This window comes from Carcharodon carcharias, chromosome 20 (assembly GCF_017639515.1).
Source record: "Carcharodon carcharias isolate sCarCar2 chromosome 20, sCarCar2.pri, whole genome shotgun sequence".
Lineage (NCBI taxonomy): Eukaryota > Metazoa > Chordata > Chondrichthyes > Lamniformes > Lamnidae > Carcharodon > Carcharodon carcharias.
Window position 1 is genome coordinate 64,679,646 of NC_054486.1, and position 22,216 is coordinate 64,701,861.

Below are 22,216 nucleotides of genomic sequence, written 5' to 3' on the forward strand. Positions count from 1 at the left end.
TCCTCCTCACCCGGGAGCATAACAAATTGGGGGAACCTCACCTGGGGATCGGTTATAACAATATAGAGACAATGTTTCCTCTTGTGGAAGAATCTAGAACTAGGGGCCACTGTTTAAAAATAAGGGGTCGCCCATTTAAGACAGAGATGAGGGGATTTTTTTTCTCTCTCGAGAAGGTTGAGAGTCTTTGGAACTCCTTTTCTCAAAGGGCAGTAGAAGTAGAGTCCTTGAATATTTTTAAGGCAGTGGTGGATAGATTCTTGATTAACAAAGGTGAAAGGTTATCGGGGGTAGGTGGCAGGTTACAATCAGAACAGCCATTATTTTATTTAATGGTAGAGTACATTCAAGGGGCCGAATGGCCTACTCCTGCTCCTAATTCTTACAGGTTCATATATAGAATATGCAACAGACAGCACAGATGATGCTAATCACTGATTTGCTTTTCTATCGCTCTCTGAAGTGAAATCCAGTCCATGCAAGAGATTAAACAGTTTATTGTCAAAGTGTGAAAATTACATGGAAATATATTGAAAATTAATTCTCTGCATTGTTTGGAAATGAATTTACAGGACATAGAGTGCCTTTCACTCGCAGCAACAATTATACTGATGCAAAGTTGAAAACCATGCACACCACATATGTTTAAATTGCAATATCTCCCATCAGCTGACAGACAATAGCTTTGCAGAAAAATATTGGAGCCAATAATGTGCTTCACAAACATTATGGGGCAACAAGTTGAGCATGTCTGAAAATGCAAGATCAGCAAATGTGAATATTTTAATAACACTTATCACATGATGTGCTGAGAGCCCTCATTGGTCCAGAGTAGGATTTCAGGCACCAGGTTCGCTGGCTGCCCTTAAAGAACTCTTTCTCAAGGATCTCAAAGATTATTGAAGGATAAAATAACCCCATTCATAAATAAGGTATTGATTGTTCAACTACTGTCCTGTGGAAAAAGATGTCCTTATTTGCTGGAGAGGGCCATCTTGCTAAAAAAAAGTAAAACCATAACAGCATGGATGGATGTAGTTGTGTTAGACAGATTTTTGATGTACAAGAGAGTCAATGGTTATGGGGAGCAGGCAGGAAAGTGGAGCTAAGGCCACAATCTGGTCAGGCATGGTCTTATTGAATGGTGGGGGAGGCTCAAGGACTTATTCCTGCTCCTATTTCTTATGATCTTGGTAGAGAACATTCATGCCTCAGCTTAAAACTGAATCTGGAATATGGTGATTAAGAAGTTTGCTGGGCTGCCTACATTTGCTGAGTGTGAAAACATGGCATCATCTTGTTATTTTCTATTTTGCTCTGTAAACCTGCTGCATTATCACAGGAGAATGTAGTGTACATTGCCAAATATTCATCTTTCTAAATGCAGAAAAGGGGTCTTGTGGTGCACTAGGTAGCATCCTTGTGTCTAAGCCAGCAGCTCCGGGTTCAAATCCCGCTCCAGGACTTGATGGCCAAGGAAGGTGGATTCATTACACAGCCAAACAGGTATCAATCTGCAAATCTTTCCAACAAATGCCAATGGCCAGTTGTTAAGAGTAAGAGAGATTCCTGGTCAGCCATGTAATGGAAAAACCCTAAATGTTATCAAAGCAATTTGGGCTCCTGGGGGGTGGGGGGTGAGGGGTGAGGCGGGGGGGAGGGCGCAGTTGGCTAGACGGTCAGTATGGATCAGATTTGTGCCAACAGCACGCAGTTCAATCCCTGTGCCAGTTGATGTGGATTTGGTACCTGTCTCTTTGCCCGACCCAGGGTAGAGGTTGTGGCACTGAGCGTCAGACCTGCTTTTGGGCAGAGAATTTGAGAAAAAGAAATGCAGAAGCTCTTGTATGGTACCTTTAAATGTTGCTGTGTCAAGATGTTGACAGATGCATCCAGCTGTAGAAACAAGCACCAAATACAATGCCAGTTCAAGGTTCCTTTATGCTACATGCTCACACATACAATAATAATGATAAACATCAGCAAATTTAGAATTGTGTGTACTCCTTCCAAATGCTGACTTGTGCCTTCACAGCTTCCAGACTCTATCCCAATTGCCCATATGCTCTAACCCCTTAAGTTTTCACTCATCCAAAACTATGCCACCCTTGTTCTATCCTGCAAGTCTTGCTCATCCATCATCTCTGTCCTTGCTGACCTACATTGGCTCCTACACACCTCAAATATAAAATTCTCAAGTCCCTTCAAACTTTAGCACACTACCCCTCCCCCAAAACACTCTATTCCTCGAGTTCAGGCCTCTTGTGAATGTTCTTCTCATTGTTGCCACCCATTAGCTGCTGTGCCTCCAGCTACTAAACCTGCACACCAGAATCACCTCTAAATCCCGCTGCCTTGCCACCTCTGTCCCCTTCTTAAAATCAATCTCTTTAATCAAGCTTTTGATCACCCTTAATATCTCCTTGTTGGTTTAGTATCCACGGTTTTAATCCTGAGGAGAGGCTAAATACAGTGGCTGCTGCTGCTGTTTTTCTATGGATGCACCTTGACTTGCTGTTAAGAATACTTTGGTTTTTTTATATACTGCTTTTGTGAAGCACATTGGAATATCTTCTGAATGAGAAGTATTGTTAATATAAATGCAAATTGTTGCTGAATGTACCGCAAAAAGAAGCACAGAGCATAGGTGGGAAAGGAATAGAGAATACAAACATGAAATACTGGTTAAAATCCAAGAAAATCACATATTACCATCCAATGAGATTATAAATAACGACAGCCAACTTTATTTAATTAGCAGAAATCAATGGGCTAATTATAAATAATCCCAGTTTCTCAACTCTAAAAAAAGTTTAAATCCTGGAATCCCATGTAGTAAAATGAAACGCGACTTCTTCAGCCACTGTAACACATTGGGTCTACCCTTGATTAAATGAGTTACTGACACTCAATTGTGTAGGCTTATATATTGGGATATTATATCTCTTGGGATAAGCACTGAACCTCCTTTAATGCCTGAGGAAGTTTAATCCATTCCAACATAAATTTAAGAGTTTCTATCACTGTCATCATCAGTGAAAGATGATAGACACAGAGCAAACAATTCATTTCAGATGGCGTATCTTCATATTGCACTTCCTTGTTGATGGCTCAAGAGGCCAATCATTGAGGCAGGTTCTACCACAAGTGCGGCACATGAAGCTTCCAGGTGTTGTTGTGGATTGCTGTTTCCGGCACTGACACCTGTTGTCAAGTCGCCAAAGCCACTGGTCATTGGTGTGGCACTCGCCAGCCCAGAGGAGGCATCACCATTCTGTTGTCAGCTAGAGGTTGCCAGGTACAGTAATCAATGTTTAGGGCCTTCAAGTCACACTTGCAAGCATCTTTGGGCATTCCACTGGTCATCTGGTTCCACCTATCTCACCATAAAGAAAATCCTTGGGTATGCAACCATATTCCATCCTGAGGAAGCGCCTGAGCCCATGTGTCATGGGTGTCCTAGGCCCCAATCGTTTGGCATCTTCTTCTCCATGTTCCTGACCTTTGCCCTCCCTGTAGATATGGAAGGAGTCAGACAGCAAGCATTACAAAAATCAAAACTGAAAGAAATGACAAAAGCACATCGCGTCCTAATCAGAGACCGCTATACTGATGATGCTGCACTAATCACCCACATGGAAACTCAGCTACAGAGACTGTTGGACTATCTCTCCCATGCCTGTATAGTCTCCATGACTATAAGCGCCAAGAAAACCATGGTCATGGGATAAGGTTTTGCATCTCACCCTGATCACAGTAGATAACACCCCACTCTATGTGGTTAGCAAATTCTGCTACCTGACAGACAATCTGACCGTTGATACATGCTTAGGGAAAGCACCTTCGACCAACTCACAAAACGCACATGGAATAACATCAAGCTAACCCTTAGGACCATGCTAATGGTTCATAAGGCCTGTATTCGCATCACTTTGTTGTATGACCATGAAACATGGACAATTTCCAGTTATCAAGAAACAAAACTCAACAATTTCCATCTTCACTGTCTGCAGCACCTTATTGGTATATTCTAGTAGTAGAAAATCACAAATGCAGCAGTCCTCTCAAAGGCAGAGCTCCCAAGTTTGTTAGCGTTCAAGCATGAGTTTCTAGAGTGTGAAGTAAATTGAATGATCTATAATGCTGAGCTCTGTTAAAAATCTTCATTCCTGGGAAGTTACACTGATGAAACAGACATCATTGGCATGCCTTTAATGAAACAAATTATTACATTTGTGTGATTATATTAATTTAAAAAGGCATTGTGTGCATAATAAGGCTTGCTTCAAAAACTATGTTATGGAGACAAAAGAACCAGATGTCAATTTCATCACATCATGGTAAAGTGACGGAAGGTTACATTGTACCAAGATCCGGGGGTATAACATGGTATGGTTCTATCACTGGATAAGTAATCCAGGGGCCTGGACAAATTACCCAGAACCATAAATTCAAAAATCAGCAAGGCAGCTAGGGACTTCAAATACATTCAATTAATTAAATCTGGAATTTTAAAAATTAGCATCAGTAATTATGACCATGAAACCAGAGGTGTGCTTTTTAAGTCGTTTCGCTATAACATCATTTTGTGGCCACTACGTAGCTCGCCAGTTCCCTGCCTGCTTTGGTCAATCAGCCGGGTGGCCAGCACAGTGACTGTGTCTCATGTCAATCACGCGCAGACATCGAGAGTTTAATTTGCTTCTGACATCAAGTTAGGCTGACGCCACCCATCGCCTGTTTAGTTTCTGCACATTGAGTTTTGTATTATGTCTTTTTTACCACCAACAGCTCTCAATGCCTCGAAGCAGCAGGTGACAGCTTATAAAATAACAATGCCTAAAATCCACTGGCCTACTCACTGCCAAACTGAAGGGAGAAAGGCCTCAGACACAACAAAGCCAAACAGGTACAAATAAAGCCCCAATTAGAGACAAAATTATACAAATGAAAAGCTAACCCCCATAATTATTTCTCTGTGTAAATAAAAAGGGACTCAACAGCTCCTTTATTTCTTTTGAAATAATAATTATAGATATAACGTAAAACTAATATAATAAAATAGAAACACGAAAGAGAAAATAAGGAGGTTAGTTTGAATTTATTTGCTGAAGAAGCTGGAACTTCCAAGTCATACCAACGCATCAAGAGTTGCCTGTGACTCGGCCCCGAAGCCATTGACCCTCTGTTACTCTGTAGTTTAGCTAGGCCGGATAACAACATAATGGCTACAAAACAAATGTATAACCTCCTTCTTTCATAGAGAGAGTGAAGAAAGTAAAGAACATTCAGGTCCTGTCAAACTGAGTAATAATGGAGAGGAGAGCTTCAGTGGTGCAGCTGCCTCAGATTCAAAATTGAACACACAAGTGTAATACTGAAACTGAGTTTGTTACAGTGGCAGGCCTGTATCCCTGTGCAGATGTGTGTACAGCGGATGTATGGACACAGGAAATCTGAAAGAGGGAATAAAGAAACATATCCTTGAATAGACTATAGGAATGAAAAACTTGGGGTGTAAATTGTATGCAAATATTGGTAACTTATAATTTTTTGCATCCAACGGATTGAGACTTTTGAATGAATGATGTTTGTACCAAGTGTCATACAGTGGATTCAACCAAAGTACCCATTTAAAATCTCTCAGGAAAAAAATTGTAGAACACAAACCGTCAAAAGCTCACATCACTGCGCAATGAGTTGCTGAAAAAGCGAATGATGACACTCGGAAAAAGTTGTGACAACTTAAATGCATCTCCTCTGGAGACAACTTGCACAGATTACCATTTTACATACTAATTGGCTCAAGAAACAGACCTTATCCTAGCCACTTTGGCTTGCTGGAACTTCAAAACTAACTCAGCAGGGGTGTGGGAGCCAGGAGAGAATATCAGAAAGTAATACCAGGGTGCACGGAATGTTGGAAGAGGTAGATAGCACTAAAACAGAGAATAGTAAGTTAATAGATGGAATCTGAGTAAGGGAGCAAGTAATGAAGCCTAAATCAGGGTTACACTGCATGTATGTGAAAGCACTGAGCATAGTTAATAAAATTGGGGAGTTACAGGCACAGATTGCTTTCTGGGATTATGATGTTGTGGCGATAACGGAGACCTGGCTTAAGGAAGGGCAGATCTGGGCATTAAATATTCCTGATTACAAAGTGTTCAGAAAAGATAGGAAAGGGGAAAAAGGAGGAGGGGTGGTGTTTTTGGTTAAGGAGAGTATTGCAATACTGGAGAAAGAGGACATGTCAGAGGACTCAAGGACAGAATCGATTTGACTAGAGCTAAAGAATAAGAAGGGTGCAGTTACATTGCTCGGTGTAATGTATAGACCAACAGTTAGGGGAAAGGAATATAGAGGAACAAATCTGCAAGGAAATTACAAGAGAGGTGTAAACATCGGAGAGTAGTTAAAACGGGGGACTTTAATTACCTGTATATAGACTGGGATAGTGGTAGTGTAAAGGGCAGTGAGGGATAGGTGTTCCTAGATTGTGTTCAGGAGAATTTCCTACAGCAGTATGTGTCCAGTCCAACAAGAAAGGAGGCACAAAAATAAAAACAAAAAAACTGCGGATGCTGGAAATCCGAAACAAAAACAGAATTACCTGGAAAAACTCAGCAGGTCTGGCAGCATCGGCGGAGAAGAAAAGAGTTGACGTTTCGAGTCCTCATGACCCTTCGACAGAACAGTTCTGTCGAAGGGTCATGAGGACTCGAAACGTCAACTCTTTTCTTCTCCGCCGATGCTGCCAGACCTGCTGAGTTTTTCCAGGTAATTCTGTTTTTGTTAAGAAAGGAGGCACTGCTGGACCTGGTTCTTGGGAATGAGATGGGCCAAGTAGATCAAGTGACAATGGGGGAACATTTAGGGGACAGTGATCATTGTATCATAAAGTTTACGATGACAGTGGAAAATGATATTGATCAATCCAGAGTAAGAATAATGCCAACTGGCAGAGAGCAGGTTTCAATGGGGCCAGATAGACTGGAACCAAAGGTTTATGGGAAAAACAGTAGCTGAACAATGGGCTAACTGCAAAGAGGTGGTTTGGGCACAGTCAAGATATGTTCCCTCAAAAGAGAAGGATAGGCGGCTGCGACGAAGGCGTCCCGTAAGGCGTTGAAACAGTCGCTGATTAAAGTCACCAAGAAGCCGCCAAAGAAGCGGAGAAAATCTCGCAAGCAGAGCTATTCCATTTACATGTACAGGGTGCTGACCCAGGTCCACCCTTCCACCAGGATCTCGTCCAAGGCCATGAGTGTTATGAATTCCTTCGTTATCGACATTTTCGAGCGCATCGCCTCCAAGGCGTCACACCTCATTCACTACAACAAGCGCCGCACCATCTCGGCCCGGGAGATCCAGAGCGCCGTCCGCCTCATGCTACCAGGGGAATTGGCCAAACACGCCGTCTCCGAAGGCACCAAAGCGATCACCAAGTACACCAACTCCGTTTAGGTCGACAATTCTGAAGATTATATATAAAAAAAAAATAACAAAAGGGAAGGGTAGGAGCCTCCTGGATGATAAAGGAGATAGAAATTAAGTTAAAGAAGAAAAGTGTGCTTATGACAGGTGTCAGGTAGCAAATATAATTGAGGACCAATGAATACAGAAGGGATGTGAAAAAGCAAATATGAGAAACACAGGAATTATGAAAAAAGACTGGCAGCCAACGTAAAAGAAAATCCCAAAGTGTTCTATAAGCACATGAATAGTAGACCAAAAAGGGGATTGACACATAGAGGCAAGAGGTATGGCGGAGGTGTTAAATGAATACTTTGCATCTGTCTTTACCTACAAGGCAGATGCTGCCCAGGCCATGGTGACAGAGGAAGAAACTCTGTCACTAGAAGGGTTTAAAATTGGTAAGGAGGTGGTATTGGATAAGCTGTCAGTACTTAAAGTTGATAAGGTGCCGGGATCAGATGAGATGCATCCAAGAATATTGAAGGAAGTGAGAGTGGAAAATACAGAGGCACTGGCAATAATCTTTCAATGTTCCCTGGATTCGGGGGAGATGTCAGAGGACTGGAGAATGGCAAACATTACACACTTATTCAAAAATGGTTGTAAAGCTCTACCCTGCAATTACAATTTAACTTCGGTGGTGGGGAACCTTCTAGAAACAATTATTCAGGATAGAATTAATAGTCGCATGGAAAAATGTGGATTGAATAGTCAGCATGGATTTGTTAAAGAAAAATAATTTCTAACTAGCTTGCTAGAGTTTTTTTGAAGAGATTACAAAGATGGTTGATGGGGGCAAGGCCATTGATGTGGTGTCTATGGACTTCCAAAAGGCATTTGATACAGTACCACACAACAGACTTGAGGAAAGTTATAGGTTATGGAATAAAAGGGACAGTAGCAACATGAATACATAATTGGCTGAGGGGAGGAAACAGTAATGGTTAATGGGTATTTTTCAGGCTGGAAGAAGGTTTGTAGTGGAGTTCCCCAGGAATCAGCATTGGGACTGCTGCTTTTCCTGATATATGTAAATGATCTAGAACTTGGTGTGCAGGGGACAATTTCTAAAGTTTGAGGATGACACAAAACTTGAGAGAATTGTAAACGGTGAGGACGAGAGTGTAGAATTTCAAAAGGACATTGGCACATTGGAGGTGTGGGCAGATAGGTGGCAGATGAGGTTCAATGCTGGGAAATGTGAGGTGATACACTTTGATACAAAGAATATAGAGAGACAGTATAAAGTAAGGGACACTATTCTAAGGTTTTCCACCCACGGTGCTTGACAGAGCCCTCAACCGTGTCTGGCCCATCTCCCGCGCATCCGCCCTCACACCTTCCTCTCCCTTGCAGAACCATAATAGGGTCCCCCTTGTCCTCACTTACCACCCCACCAGCCTCCGTATTCAAAGGATCATCCTCTGCCATTTCCGCCAACTCCAGCATGATGCCATCACCAAACATATCTTCCCTTTACCCCCCCACCCCGGCGGCATTCCGCAGGGATCGTTCCCTCCGGGATACCCTGGTCCACTCCTCCATCACTCCCTACACCTCAACCCCCTCCCACGGACCTTCCCATGCAATAGCAGAAGGTGCAACACCTGTCCCTTTACTTTCACCCTCCTCACCGTCCAAGGGCCCAAACACTCCTTTCAAGTGAAGCAGCATTTCACTTGCACTTCCCTCAACTTAGTCTACTGCATTCGCTACTCCCAATGTGGTCTCCTCTACATTGGAGAGACCAAACGTAGACTGGGTGACCGCTTTGCCGCAAGCATGACCCAGACCTCCCTGGCACTTGCCATTTCAACACATCACCCTGCTCTCATGCCCACATGTCCATCCTTGGCCTGCTGCAATGTTCCAGTGAAGCTCAACGCAAACTGGAGGAACAGCGCCTCATCTTCCGACTAGGCACTTTACAGCCTGCAGCACTTAACATTGAGTTCAACAACTTCAGATCTTGAACTCTCTCCTCCATCCCCTTTCCGATCCCCCTTTTTCCAATAATTTATAATTTTTAAAAAATATATTTTTCTTTTCCCACTCATTTCCATTATTTTTAAATTTATTTCCATCCTTTGTTTTATCTCCATCTTTTATCCTATTTCAATCCCTTCCCCCCACCCCACCCGGGCTACCTGTCACTTGCTCGTCCTGCTTTCTACCCTTAATGTCACCAATACCACATTCCTTAGCTAATACCACCTCAGTCAACACCCCTTTGTCCTTTTGTCTATGACATCTCTGGCAATCTCTTCTTTGCCTCCACTTATCACTGGCCCTCTATCCAGCTCTACCTGTCCCACCCACCTCAACCAGCTTATATTTCACCTCATTTCTATATTTCCTTAGTTCTGATGAAGTCATATGGACTCAAAATATTAACTGTATTCCTCTCCACAGATGCTTTCAGACCTACTGAGTTTTTCCAGCTATTTTTGTTTTTGTTTCAGATTTCCAGCATCTGCGGTATTTTATTTTTACACTATTCAAACGGGTGTGCAGGAGCAAAGGGACCTAAGTCATTGAAGGTGGTAGGACAGGTAGAGAGCTGTTTCAAAAGCATTCAGTATTCCAGGCTTAATTAATAGGGGCATAGAGTTCAAGAGCAGGGAGGTTTTGATGAAGTTATACAAGACACTTGTTAGATCTCAGCTGGAGTATTGTGTACAGTTCTGGGCACCACTTTATAGGAAGGTTGTGAATGCATTGGAGAGAGTGCAGAACTGGCTTATGAGGATGGTTCCAGGGATGAGAAACCTCAGTTATGAGGAAAGGTTGTAGACTGTTTTCCTTGGAGAGGAGAAGGCTAAGAGGAGACTTGATAGAAGTTTTCAAAATAATGAGTGGCCTGAACAGAGTAGATAGGGAGAAACTGTTCCCACTCGTAAACATATCAAGAGCCAGAAGGCACAGTTTTAAAGTGTTTTGCAAAAGCAACAAATGCGAGATGAGAAAAAACTTTCACACAGTGAATAGTTAGGGTCTGGAATGCACTGCCTGGAAGTGTAGTGGAGGCAGGTTTAATTGAGGCATTCAAGAGAGCATTGGATGATTATTTAAATAGAAACAACGTGAGGGTTACGGGGAAAAGGCAGGAGATTGGCTCTAAGTTAATATGCTCAGAGAGCCGGTGCAGACACGATGGGCCGAATGGCCTTCTTCTGCACCGTAACAATTCTGTGAAAACGAAAATGGTGTTGACGTGGGAATTGGGTTGCATCCCTGCTAGTGCTGCAGAAATTATTGACCAAATAGCTGCCGAGATGAGGAAGAGAGTTGCCAGCGTGTCAAAGTAATAACAGATAAAATTTCAATTCTTAGTGAATCTACAAGCCTAAGTCGCAAAACTGCTCTAGTAGTCTACCTGAAATATAAAAGTGATAAGAAGGGATAATCCACACTTCATGGTTTTTAGATCTGATTGAACTTCCAGATCATAATGCTGATACAATAGTTAAGTATCAAGATAAGACACGTGGTTTTGAAACTCCTACCTGAAGCAGCATCTTGTACAAAAACAGAATTACCTGGAAAAACTCAGCAGGGCTGGCAGCATCGGCGGAGAAGAAAAGAGTTGACGTTTCGAGTCCTCATGACCCTTCGACAGAACTAGGCGAATTCCCAATTGTAGCGTTTGCTAATTATGGAGCAAGTGTTATGTTGGGCACCAGATCAGGTGTAGCTAACAGACCTATGGCAATACCCAAACAATATTATTTGGCATTGCCTAAATCATAGATTAGAACTTGCAGTGAGTGATTCAGTGACAAAAGTTAGTGGAGTGAACCATCTGCTTTCCTTTACGGACAAATTATACTCTGTGTATAACAGATCATCTCTCAATCAGAGGCAACTGGCAGAACACATTGCTGAATTAGAACAACTAATTTCCAAAATAGGCAAGATTTTAAGCACCAGAGGGTAGCAAGCTCATTTCAAACAGTGTCGGCTTTGTAGTCCAAATATGAAGCATCATATATTCTTTTTGATTTGGCAATGAAAGATGAAACAAGGTCTGTGTCTGACAGGAAAACCGCTCTGATGTATGACACATTACATGAATTTGGCATGTTCTGAGAGTTTGCAGAAACGCACCACAACAATTGTGTATGCACACAAACTGATCCTTTGCAGCATATGCCTTCTGCATGGATTAAAGGAGCGGCCTGGCACAAAAACTCTTGAGGCCGAAGTAGCATCACACAAGGAAAATTTAGAATGGTTTAATTATGGAGCAACAGCGAGATTATCAGCATTAATTATCAGCAGTTTCTTACCAGTCTCGTTAATAATTTAGAAAAATCAAATTCTTAATCATGTCATTGAAAGGCTCTCATTCAGCCTCTGAAGCCCAATCTAATTATGCATCTTTGATCAAACAATTGCACATTCTTGACCAAGATTATTGGCCAGCTGAAGTGCCACCAGGTAATGGAGCATTAGCAATATCTTCTCTCTGCAAGTAGTTTCAAGCATCATCTACTTCTGTAATTAATGCATTCAGAGAGTATGTGCAGGAAGCGGGACAACACATTCCCCAGGATTTACGACCTTTACTAAATTATACACAAGTAATTCCAAGCAGCACTGCATAATTTGGGTGACGATTCAGTCAGATGAACTTAAATATAACACCAACGTGCTCAAGAATTCTCATAAACCGGGTATCAGCACTTATGTTTATAAAACTACACAGACGCCGCCGCCGCAACCCCCCCCTCCCCCCACCCTCCCCCCACCCTGACGCATTGGGATCCAACACCATCATGTCACAAAACAAAAACAGAATTACCTGGAAAAACTCAGCAGGTCTGGCAGCATCGGCGGAGAAGAAAAGAGTTGACGTTTCGAGTCCTCATGACCCTTCGACAGAACTTGAGTTCGAGTCCAAGAAAGAGTTGAAATATAAGCTGGTTTAAGGTGTGTGTGGGGGGCGGAGAGAGAGAGAGATAAGTGGAGGGGGGTATGGTTGTAGGGACAAACAAGCAGTGATAGAAGCAGATCATCAAAAGATGTCAACAACAATAGAACAAAAGAACAAATAGGTGTTAAAGTAGGTGATATTATCTAAACGAATGTGCTAATTAAGAATGGATGGTAGGGCACTCAAGGTATAGCTCTAGTGGGGGTGGGGGTGGGGAGAGCATAAAAGATTTTAAAATATTTAAAAATAATGGAAATAGGTGGGAAAAGAAAAATCTATATAATTTATTGGAAAAAAAAGGAAGGGGGAAACAGAAAGGGGGTGGGGATGGGGGAGGGAGCTCACGACCTAAAGTTGTTAAATTCAATATTCAGTCCAGAAGGCTGAAAAGTGCCTAGTCGGAAGATGAGGTGTTGTTCCTCCAGTTTGCGTTGGGCTTCACTGGAACAATGCAGCAAGCCAAGGACAGACATGTGGGCAAGAGAGCAGGGTGGAGTGTTAAAATGGCAAGCGACAGGGAGGTTTGGGTCATTCTTGCGGACAGACCGCAGGTGTTCTGCAAAGCGGTCGCCCAGTTTACGTTTGGTCTCTCCAATGTAGAGGAGACCACTTTGGGAGCAACGAATGCAGTAGACTAAGTTGGGGGAAATGCAAGTGAAATGCTGCTTCACTTGAAAGGAGTGTTTGAGCCTTTGGACGGTGAGGAGAGAGGAAGTGAAGGGGCAGGTGTTGCATCTTTTGTGTGGGCATGGGGTGGTGCCATAGGAGGGGGTTGAGGAGTAGGGGGTGATGGAGGAGTGGACCAGGGTGTCCCGGAGGGAGCGATCCCTACAGAATGCCGATAGGGGGGGTGAAGGGAAGATGTGTTTGGTGGTGGCATCATGCTGGAGTTGGCGGAAATGGCGGAGGATGATCCTTTGAATGCGGAGGCTGGTGGGGTGATAAGTGAGGACAAGGGGGACCCTATCATGTTTCTGGGAGGGAGGAGAAGGCGTGAGGGCGGATGCGCGGGAGATGGGCCGGACACGGTTGAGGGCCCTGTCAACAACCGTGGGTGGAAAACCTCGGTTAAGGAAGAAGGAGGACATGTCAGAGGAACTGTTTTTGAAGGTAGCATCATCGGAACAGATGCGACGGAGGCGAAGGAACTGAGAGAATGGGATGGAGTCCTTACAGGAAGCGGGGTGTGAGAAGCTGTAGTCGAGGTAGCTGTGGGAGTCGGTGGGTTTGTAATGGATATTGGTGGACAGTCTATCACCAGAGATTGAGACAGAGAGGTCAAGGAAGGGAAGGGAAGTGTCAGAGATGGACCACGTGAAAATGATGGAGGGGTGGAGATTGGAAGCAAAATTAATAAATTTTTCCAAGTCCTAATGAGAGCATGAAGCGGTACCGAAGTAATCATCGATGTACCGGAGAAAGAGTTGTAGAAGGGGGCCGGAGTAGGACTGGAACAAGGAGTGTTCCACATACCCCATAGTTCGCCTCCATCGCATCTGTTCTGATGATGCTACATTCAAAAACAGTTCCTCTGACATGTCCTCCTTCTTCCTTAACCAAGGTTTTCCACCCACGGTCGTTGACAGGGCCCTCAACCGTGTCCGGCCCATCTCCCGCGCATCCGCCCTCACGCCTTCTCCTCCCTCCCAGAAATATGATAGGGTCCCCCTTGTCCTCACTTATCACCCCACCAGCCTCCGCATTCAAAGGATCATCCTCCGCCATTTCCGCCAACTCCAGCATGATGCCACCACCAAACACATCTTCCCTTCACCCCCCCTATCGGCATTCCATAGGGATCGCTCCCTCCGGGACACCCTGGTCCACTCCTCCATCACCCCCTACTCCTCAACCCCCTCCTATGGCACCACCCCATGCCCACACAAAAGCTGCAACACCTGCCCCTTCACTTCCTCTCTCCTCACCGCCCAAGGGCCCAAACACTCCTTTCAAGTGAAGCAGCATTTCACTTGCATTTCCCCCAACTTAGTCTACTGCATTCGTTGCTCCCAAAGTGGTCTCCTCTACATTGGAGAGACCAAACGTAAACTGGGCGACCGCTTTGCAGAACACCTGCGGTCTGTCCGCAAGAATGACCCAAACCTCCCTGTCGCTTGCCATTTTAACACTCCACCCTGCTCTCTTGCCCACATGTCTGTCCTTGGCTTGCTGCATTGTTCCAGTGAAGCCCAACGCAAACTGGAGGAACAACACCTCATCTTCCGACTAGGCATTTTTCAGCCTTCCGGACTGAATATTGAATTCAACAACTTTAGGGCGTGAGCTCCCTCCCCCATCCCCACCCCACCCCACCCGCTTTCTGTTTCCCCCTTCCTTTTTTTTCCAACAAATTATATAGATTTTTCTTTTCCCACCTATTTCCATTATTTTTAAATATTTTAAAATCTTTTATGCTCCCTCCACCCCCACTAGAGCTATACCTTGAGTGCCCTACCATCCATTCTTAATTAGCACATTCGTTTAGATAATATCACCAACTTTAACACCTATGTGTTCTTTTGTTCTATTGTTGTTGACATCTTTTGATGATCTGCTTCTATCACTGCTTGTTTGTCCCTACAACCACACCACCCCTCCACTTCTCTCTCTCCGTCCCCCACACATACACCTTAAACCAGCTTATATTTCAACTCTTTCTTGGACTCGAACTCAAGTTCTGTCGAAGGGTCATGAGGACTCGAAACGTCAACTCTTTTCTTCTCCGCCGATGCTGCCAGACCTGCTGAGTTTTTCCAGGTAATTCTGTTTTTGTTTTGGATCTCCAGCATCCGCAGTTTTTTTGTTATTACCATCATGTCACAACCTGGCTGCAATGTCATTGATCGGGAGAGGATCAAGGACAAGATCAATCAGACCCATTGCGGAAATTGTGAAGTAAAGCTTTCTGTAATTCAAGTTTTTAAAAGGCTTGAATTAAATAAATGTTGCATAACGAAATTCTAGCTATGCTGAAGACTAATGGTTCAAAATACCAGATGATTCAAAACAAAATTCCCATTGCCTACTGGCGCTAATATTTTTCATTTAAAAAGCACAGTTTTATGGACTTTCGGAGACTCAATTGATTAATACATAGACAAACAATGTAATAGTAGATGTAGAAATGATACAGCCAACACATTTTCTTAAGAAGTTCCAGCACCTCAAAATTTGGCACTACACCCCTGCGTGAAACCATGGGATTGTCATAAAAACCCATCTGGTTCACTAATGTCCTCTAGAGAAGAGAACCGTTGTCCTTGCCATCCCGGCTTATTCGTGACCCAGAGCAATTTGTGATTGCCCTCCAAAAAGTTCAAGAAGATGGCTCACCACCACTTTCTAAAGAGGCAACTAGGGGTAGGCATTAATGGTGACCTGGTCAACGATGCCCGCATCTCATGAAGGAATAAAACTGTCATATTATCTTTCCTGGTAACTGTAAACACGTGGTGTTTTGCCAATTCGAGTTTTTAAACTAGGTAATTAAAACAGCCATCGACAGCAAGATTTTCATAATTTAACTTAGCCTAGTATACTTATTGTAGGTAGAAATGCTTCGTCCTCCTGGGTTGGGACGGTGGAGATTAGATTTAGTCAGGATTGCTTCCACTGGCAGAATGACACAGGCCGCTCGGCCCATGCAGCCAGTCTACCTGCTCCTTCACAATCCCCTAGGCAACCTGCCCGGTCCCGGCTGGGAGCCGGAGGTAAGTGAGGCGGCTTAGCCGCGCCCTCTCGAATGTTGTCGCCGGCCGGATCCCAGGGTCCGGTCCCTGAACTAACAGGGTGAGGGGTGATGACGGAGGGTCCAGCCCGGCCTGTTTGTGGTCTCCAGGGGCTGACGTGCGGCGCGTTGTGACGCCGGGTTTGGCCGGGGCCGAGCTGGACCGGGCGGGCGGGCCGGCGGCCGGGGCAAGGTACTCGTTGCCGGCGGCAGTGTGAGAGTTAGAGGCCGAGCCGAGCCTGAGGAGAGAAGCAGCGTCTTCCCGTGCGAAAGCAGGGGGGAAAGGTGGGGAGACCCGCACACACCCCCGGCCAAGAACCTCTCTTAGGCCGGGCACCCCGCCCCGCCCGGTCCCTCCCTCTTCGCCTTATGAGCAGTAAGAAGGCGGAGTCCGAGTAGGAGCAGCTTCGGCACAGCGGCAAGCGGAGGGTAGGGTAGGGTAGGGTAGGGTGGGCTGGGCTGGCCGGGCCGGGCAAGCGGCAGGAGGCGAGGCCTAGGCGCAGGATGGAGCCGCCACCGCCACCACCCCTGCCGGTGTCGAGCGATGCGAAGCCGCCGTCCACCCACACCTCACCCGGCGCCTCACCGCAGCAAGAGCACCGCCGCCGGCGCTCGGGCCGCTTTGGCCTGGAGATGTACCGCTCGCTGAGTGAGGACACCTTCGACCTGTTCACAGCCGAGTCGGAAGCCTCGCTGCCTTACCTGGAGGGCGAGGAGGCCGACTTCAGCGAGAGCGACACCTCAGTGGACCGCAAGCGGAGCCGGGCCAGCAGCATCCGGCACCGGTACGATGTGGTGGGGGAGCTGGGCTCCGAGGAGGTCCGCTGGTTTTACAAGGAGGACCGCAAGACCTGGAAACCCTTCATCGGATACGACTCGCTGCGAATCGAGCTCATGTACCGGGAGTACAACAAGGCCGGGGCCGACGACTCGGACCTGGATACCGTGAAGACCGTCTGTGTCCGCGGAGGCCTCTACGAAGTCAACGTCGTGGACAAGGGCTGTTACCCCGTCTATTGGTATCGTGAGTGTCACTTCCCTGTTCCAACCTGCCTCTCTTTTCATGAGGGAGAAAAATCAGCAGCTGGGCTTCTGTTAAACAAGACTAACCCCGCTCTGTATAAGCTGACCCTTTGCTACTGGAAGAGGTTCTCAACGATAAACGCAGCTGTCCTCCTCTAAGAAAGCCATTTACTATTACATTTCACACCCCTGATTTCTGGATGTTTTATTGAGGTTCTGGGTTTAAATGAACACTGACAGGTGCTGCATAGAAACATAATGCTTTTTAAATTACCTCTTCAAGTTATCAATGAGGAAGCTCCAAAAACAGTATCATTTTTAGATAATACGAAGTTGAGGTAACTATCACGTACTTATATTGTGCTGCTCAGTTTTTGGAACAAACTGCACAATCATGATGGCAAAATGGTTTAGTTAAAGAATCGCGGGGAGCAGGATTATAATCAGCAACGTTGCTGTTTCAGAAGTAGGTAACAAGCAACACTCCAGAATCAGGAGCACGAAGTTGAAGAAGCTCTTCCAGATAGTAAAGCAAAATAGGGTTTAAACTTCTACAAGGTCTTACAGTAGATTTACTGAGATTTGGGGATTCTGGATTAATTGAACTCTAGAAATTTGAGGTGGGGGAGGCCAGTGAGGAGGGGATTGGAGAAATCCATCAAATTGGGATGAAAAGTAGAAGTAGGTAGTGTTTGAGTTGGAAGCATGAAGTTCTGACAACTAGTCAGTTATGAGGTTAAAAAGCTTAGTTCAGGATCAAACTAGGGTCATGGTTATGTGCCACATGCCTTAGTTTGAGAGGACCATGGAAAGGCTGACCAAGTCAGGATCAAAAGTTAATGGTGATAAGCAGCAAAAATGATGACTTTGGTATGACATCTCTTATGTGGACAGTGTAGCAACATTGAATCTGTTTTGATATCGGTAGATAGAATATATGTGAAAGCTGACTCCATTATTGTGAGTGATGTTGCAGAAGTGTAATATAAACGATCAATAGGATGGTACTAACAGTGAAGCTCTAGGTATAGTGGAGATGATAGTACAGGAACAGAATTTTTAAAATATTGATGTAGGGCAGGCTACACAATGTGTAGGTATGAGACCACAGTATGTTGAAGAAGAATCACAGAAGAGAGATGGTGGAAAAAAGTGTTGAATATGGTAGAAAGCATGAGGTTGACAAATGAGGCTCCCAAGCCTCATCACACACATGATTTGACTAAGACAACAATAACAACTTGCATTTGCTTAGCACCTTAACAGAATAAGGCTTCCAAGGCACTTCAGAAATAGGTGCAATGAAAGTATTCTCAGTGTTGGCAGTGAAACAGAAATTAAATTGGAGGAAATTGTTTGGAGAAGTGAATATTTATTTCGGTGGCAACAAAGAAAAAGAGAAAGACTTGCTTTCATATGGTGCCTTTCAAGACCATAGGATGTCCCAAAGCACTTGCCAGCCATTTGAGTACTTTTGAAGTGTAGTCGCTGTTGTAGTGTAGTAGCAATGAAGATCAACTTGTGATCTTGCTGAGCACGTGAATAGCAAGCAGATAATGATCAGAATTTTTTTTTATGATGTTGATTTGAAAGGTAAATATTGGCCAAGACACTAGAGAGAACTCCCCCATTGCTCTTTGAAATAGTGTCCTAGAATCTTTTATGTCCCCCATGAGGGGACAGACAGAGTCCTGGTTTAATGCGTCATACAAAAGTTGACGCTCGCTCGGTACAACACTGGGGTGTCAGCCTTTATTTTTGTATATAAGTCATGAAGTAGGACTTAACTCACAACCTTCTGACTCAGGCCATTAAGCATTAAGGAGCATCAAAGCATTAAGAGATTGGAGACACTAAGTAGGCTTAATTCTCAACTTTTCTGCCAAAATGGTAATCTGGTGGTGAAATCGCCCATCTGTTAAGGAATATGCCCCGTTTTCATCCTGTTGATATCAATGCAAATGAAAATCAGGCTTTATAACCAGTATGTGATTAGTTCTGTGAGTTACCACCCAGGCAATGAAGCTGAATATTAACTCTTCGATAAAGAGAATGAGAAAAATAGAATGGTTAAGAATGGACGTCGCAAGGGTGATAGTTTTTTTTAAATGCGCTGTATGTGAAGATAGGGAGAAATTAATGATGCCATGTTTGTGTGGGTAATTAGGAATTAAGTTGGGAGGAGGTTGAGAAAGAAAATGGCTCAGACTTTGCTGTTAAAATAATGGGGGGACAAATAATGCTCACCATTAGATATGTGCAAATAGTGCAGCAAATTTAGGCGATAGGCCAATGTGTGATAAGACTCAAATATCCAATAGATTCTACTCCTAGTTGTATCACTCTGCTGTTGGCTGAGCAAAAATGGCATCTTGTCATTGAAGTGCATTAAATGGTATGCTATGTTAATAAACTTGCCACAGAATTAAGCTTTGTCTATCCCAGTTTGAATATCCTTTTAGTGCTGTGGTAAATGTTAATTACAACCAATCAGTCTCTCTGGCACTGAAAATTACTTTTACAGATTTGGAGTCTGACTCCTTCAGGTTTTAATTGTTGACAATTTTAGAAAAGTCATTTGTCTCTTTCTCTCATTCGATCTTTCTTTCCCTCTATTTCCCTTTTGTGCCTGATTTCACATTGAAATCATCCACTTTAAGTTGCACTTCCTAGTCCTTGTGCTGGTAATTTCATAATCTTTCAATCCAATTGGTTAAGGAGATGCATTGCTGTTAGCTCTGATCAGTTTGGTTCCTGATGCCCTATGCCACTACCAGCTCTCACTTGCTGTCTTCAGGATGGAAAGCTCTTATAATGAAGAAATTGAGGATGGTGTCCATGGATCTGGTAGTTTATTATGACGGTGAAGCTGAAGGAGGCAAGGGAGACAGGGCAGTGAGAGTTCAAATGAAAATTGAAGATGCTTGGAATAAGATGGTTTGAGTTAGATCAGGAGGAGGGTTTAAAAATAAAGATCATGAAGGGGCAGTGAAAGAAGTGAAATATCTGAATATGAAAAGAGTATCAGGGACGTTTGTGAGGATAGGCCAAGATGAGATATAAATTGTATGTTATCTTAAGAGCTCTGTTTTGTAATAGCATTTTTTGCTCTAATTAATTGGTTTTCTAAAAATATAGAAGATAATCTGACCGGATGTTTTGTACTTTACTATAAGATTAGAATGGTTTTCTCTTGATTGGTAATTGCATCAACAAATACATCATTTGTTACCTCAGCAGCTTTTAACTTGGACATTAGGTTTAATAACGTTCTGTGAGCTTAGTAGAAAGGCACTCCATTGAATTGTATGGGTGTACTGAGCTGCTATTTTAATTGTGGGCCAGAGGAAATTGCAACTTTTAAATGTGTGTGTGTATGTATATATGTATGTATATATGAGGAGAATGTTTCTGTTTCTTTTTCTCATTGTCATTTATACAGTCAACCATACATTTCTTCCTGTCATGCACCAACTGTTTTTAATTGGGTATTGTCACATTAACAAATGCTATGCAGGATAGTTAAAATTAGTAGACAGGTGGATGCAGTGATGCAACTTTGACTTGGAGTCATGCTTCAATGATTACATCTGTTGGATGAAATTCTTGGCACTCAAATTAATAATTGAAGCATATGCATTGCCAAAAAAATGCTATTGTACAGTATACATGCTGAGTGCATGTATTGTCCAAAATAACAGTAGGCTATTGAAAGAGTATGGCATGCTCCAATTCCCCCTATACAGTAACAATTTTCCTTCTAGGAATTAGATGCAGAAAACAGTCTATTTGACATATTGGATAAAGGGATTTTCTAGCAGCCTTCCTGTTAAAATTAAACATTACTAAACTAAACCAGTTGGCACTGATGATCTGCTGCAAACATTTTTTAGTAGACATACTGAAGACATCTGTGGTGAGAAATCAGATTTTGTTTTTCTCCTTGACTCATTAACTTTGAAAATCAGATGCAGAAATTGAATTGAATCCAGTTATGCCATAGTAGTTCCACAGATAACACAACAATGACATCAACCACCTATATGGAGACCAGAATGCTACAGCTGGAAAAAGTGAATACAGTACAACTATAAAAAACATTCTGGCAGAAGGGCATGTAGGTTTTGTTGGCAGGGCCTAATCCAACAAATTGAATCTTAAACCAGTGTAAAAGGTCATTGAGAGCAATTTAATTGTACTATAATTGCGTTCAAAATTCCCCAGTCTTTTGCACTGGCTTGGCTAAATATCAGCAGAATGGTGTTGACATTGCGAGTGTAAAAAAAGAACTTAAACTTGACCCCCAACATGGCCCATATTTAGTTAAAAACATTTATAATGAAATATCACAGAGTTCATTTTGTATTTTCTTTTCTCTTGAAAGATTTATTCTTAACTCAAGTAGCAATTTTTTTTTCTGTCAGAAGCAGATAAGTAACTGTTCATTGCTCCAGTGGGGCACCATTCTAGCCCTAATGCTTCACACACGCTTTGCATTGTGGGTTATTTAGAAAGCAACTAGAGGTGGAATCTTCCGGTAGTGGCGAGGTTGTTGGCAGTAGGACTGGAAATGCGTGGCATTTCAGTTTGTAGGCGGGGTGGCTGGCAATGTGTGACCATGTGGAGCTAGCCAATTAGGGTTTTTGTGCACAAGAAACACAGCAAATCGTGGTGGCAGAGTGGAAGTCGTCACCTTCACCGTTACATCACAGGTTGAAAGTCCGATGGCATATTTAAAGGGTGGTAAGACAGGCATTCGTTCCCTGCAGGCCGGGAGAGTTATTCTTGCTGTCTGAGGAGGTTTGGGGGAACTGCAACTGCTGATATCCCCTCTCCAACAGCCGCCAGGACCCTGGAGCTGCTGCCACAGCACCCCCCCTTTTGATCCCTGGAGCTGCTGCCACAGCACCCCCCCCCCACTTTTGATCCCTGGAGCTGCTGCCACAGCACCCCCCCCCTGCCCCTTTTGATCCCTGGAGCTGCTGCCACAGCAACCCCCCTATTGATTCCTGGAGCTGCTGACACCCCATACAAAAGTGGCAAATGTCCGA

General features: G+C 43.8%; 1 protein-coding gene and 1 long non-coding RNA gene across 8 annotated transcripts in view; one reads left to right on the forward strand and one right to left on the reverse strand.

Moving 5' to 3' along the window:
• Window positions 1–2,719: 2,719 nt before the first annotated feature.
• LOC121292168 lies at window positions 2,720–16,979 on the reverse strand. The gene is made up of 2 exons (XR_005946205.1): window positions 16,845–16,979; window positions 2,720–3,513 (listed from the first exon to the last, which is right to left on the reverse strand). It is a non-coding gene; the product is annotated as an uncharacterized LOC121292168 (long non-coding RNA).
• ddhd1b (DDHD domain containing 1b) overlaps window positions 16,606–22,216 on the forward strand; it is an 87,425-nt gene continuing 81,814 nt past the window's right edge. For 3 of the 7 annotated variants that reach the window (XM_041213795.1, XM_041213796.1, XM_041213800.1), the window contains exon 1: window positions 16,610–17,166. In XM_041213795.1, coding sequence (XP_041069729.1) covers window positions 16,647–17,166 — 520 coding nt within the window. In that variant the 5' untranslated portion in view covers window positions 16,610–16,646. Of the gene's footprint in view, window positions 17,167–17,451; window positions 17,504–22,216 lie in introns of those variants that run through there. The other 4 variants (XM_041213798.1, XM_041213799.1, XR_005946203.1 and 1 more) reach the window with 3 other exon arrangements.